The 2,500-nt window shown below is 55.6% G+C and overlaps 1 protein-coding gene across 1 annotated transcript in view; it reads right to left on the reverse strand.

Moving 5' to 3' along the window:
• LOC114558602 (G-protein coupled receptor 37-like 1) overlaps positions 1 to 1,059 on the reverse strand; it is a 31,163-nt gene extending 30,104 nt beyond the window's left edge. Inside the window, exon 1 of the mRNA XM_028582666.1 lies at positions 911 to 1,059. Coding sequence (XP_028438467.1) covers positions 911 to 1,059 — 149 coding nt within the window. The remainder of the gene's footprint in view (positions 1 to 910) is intronic.
• Positions 1,060 to 2,500: the final 1,441 nt, after the last annotated feature.

Here is a 2,500-nt window from a genome sequence, read left to right on the forward strand (position 1 = left end):
GTTGTCGGGGGGGTGCCCAGCTAACGATGTGGGCTATGTGAATAACTGGGGGGCGTTCTGGGGAAAGCCTGGTCTGATGGAGAGAGACGGCATTCATCCCACCTGGGACGGAGCCGCTCTCATATCAAAACATCTGACCGAGTTTATCAGACATAAATCATGACAACCCAAGTTTGATATTAGTAATCAGGGGTGCAGTACTACGCGCCGCCCTGTGCTTCCGTTGGAGCAGTCACCCACTCATAGTCTAATAAGCACGGTGTCTGTCCCCTGACACTGTAGTGTGTAGTGCGTAGCGTGTGTGTAGTGCGTAGTGTGTCCGTAGTGTATGCATAGCGTGTTTGTAGTGTGTAGTGTGTAACGTGTGTGTAGTGCGTAGTGTGTAGTGTGTATAGCGTGTGTGTAGTGTGCGTTGCTTTTTTTCACCTCAGGAGTATTGGTAAACTGAAGACCATCCTGTCTTCTGATGAAGTCTGTCACCATTGACCTCCTCCAGGCTCCTCCAGACTGTCACCATTGACCTCCTCCAGGCTCCTCCAGACTGTCACCATTGACCTCCTCCAGGCTCCTCCAGACTGTCACCATTGACCTCCTCCAGGCTCCTCCAGACTGTCACCATTGACCTCCTCCAGGCTCCTCCAGACTGTCACCATTGACCTCCTCCAGGCTCCTCCAGGCTGTCACCATTGACCTCCTCCAGGCTCCTCCAGGCTGTCACCGTTGACCTCCTCCAGGCTCCTCCAGGCTGTCACCATTGACCAGGCTCCTCCAGGCTGTCACCATTGACCTCCTCCAGGCTCCTCCAGGCTGTCACCATTAACCTCCTCCAGGCTTCTCCAGACTGTCACCGTTGACCTCCTCCAGGCTCCTCCAGACTGTCACCATTGACCAGGCTCCTCCAGGCTGTCACCATTGACCTCCTCCAGGCTCCTCCAGGCTGTCACCATTGACCTCCTCCAGGCTCCTCCAGGCTGTCACCATTGACCTCCTCCAGGCTCCTCCAGGCTCCTCCAGGCTGTCACCGTTGACCTCCTCCAGGCTCCTCCAGGCTGTCACCATTGACCAGGCTCCTCCAGGCTGTCACCATTGACCTCCTCCAGGCTCCTCCAGGCTGTCACCATTAACCTCCTCCAGGCTTCTCCAGACTGTCACCGTTGACCTCCTCCAGGCTCCTCCAGACTGTCACCATTGACCAGGCTCCTCCAGGCTGTCACCATTGACCTCCTCTAGGCTCCTCCAGGCTGTCACCATTGACCTCCTCCAGGCTCCTCCAGGCTGTCACCATTGACCTCCTCCAGGCTCCTCCAGACTGTCACCGTTGACCTCCTCCAGGCTCCTCCAGACTGTCACCATTGACCAGGCTCCTCCAGGCTGTCACCATTGACCTCCTCCAGGCTCCTCCAGGCTGTCACCATTGACCACCTCCAGGCTCCTCCAGGCTGTCACCATTGACCTCCCCCAGGCTCCTCCAGACTGTCACCATTAACCTCCTCCAGGCTCCTCCAGGCTGTCACCATTGACCTCTTCCAGGCTCCTCCAGGCTGTCACCGTTGACCTCCTCCAGGCTCCTCCAGACTGTCACCGTTGATCTCCTCCAGGCTCCTCCAGACTATCACCATTGACCAGGCTCCTCCAGGCTGTCACCATTGACCTCCTCCAGGCTCCTTCAGACTGTCACCATTGACCTCCTCCAGGCTTGACCAGGCTCCTCCAGGCTCCTCCAGACTGTCACCGTTGACCTCCTCCAGGCTCCTCCAGACTATCACCATTGACCAGGCTCCTCCAGGCTGTCACCATTGACCTCCTCCAGGCTCCTCCAGGCTGTCACCGTTGACCTCCTCCAGGCTGTCACCATTGACCTCCTCCAGGCTCCTCTAGGCTGTCACCATTGACCTCCTCCAGGCTGTCACCATTGACCTCCTCCAGGCTCCTCTAGGCTGTCACCATTGACCTCCTCCAGGCTCCTCCAGACTGTCACCATTGACCTCCTCCAGGCTCCTCCAGACTGTCACCATTGACCTCCTCCAGGCTCCTCCAGACTGTCACCATTGACCTCCTCCAGGCTCCTCCAGACTGTCACCATTAACCTCCTCCAGGCTCCTCCAGACTGTCACCATTGACCTCCTCCAGGCTGGATTATTGCAGCTCAGTGTACCTGGGTGCCAGCCAGGCCTCTTTGTCTCGCCTGCAGCTGGTGCAAAATGCTGCAGCGAGACTTCTGATTGGCTACCATCCCTGCACTGGCTACCTATTAAATACAAGATTGATTTTTAAGATTCTTGGACTTGTTTTTAAAGCCATTCATTGTCAGGCTCCTCAGCCCCTTCACTCTAATTCCAGGCCTCTTAGATCCTCGAAATCAATTATTCTCAGATGCTCCCCCTCCATGATAGTTTTAAATCTCAAGACATACAGTACAGGCCAAAAGTTTGGACACACCTTCTCATTCAATGCGTTTCCTTTTTATTTTCATGACTATTTACATTGTAGATTCTCACTG

Source organism: Perca flavescens, chromosome 7 (assembly GCF_004354835.1).
Source record: "Perca flavescens isolate YP-PL-M2 chromosome 7, PFLA_1.0, whole genome shotgun sequence".
In the NCBI taxonomy this organism is placed as follows: Eukaryota; Metazoa; Chordata; class Actinopteri; order Perciformes; family Percidae; genus Perca; species Perca flavescens.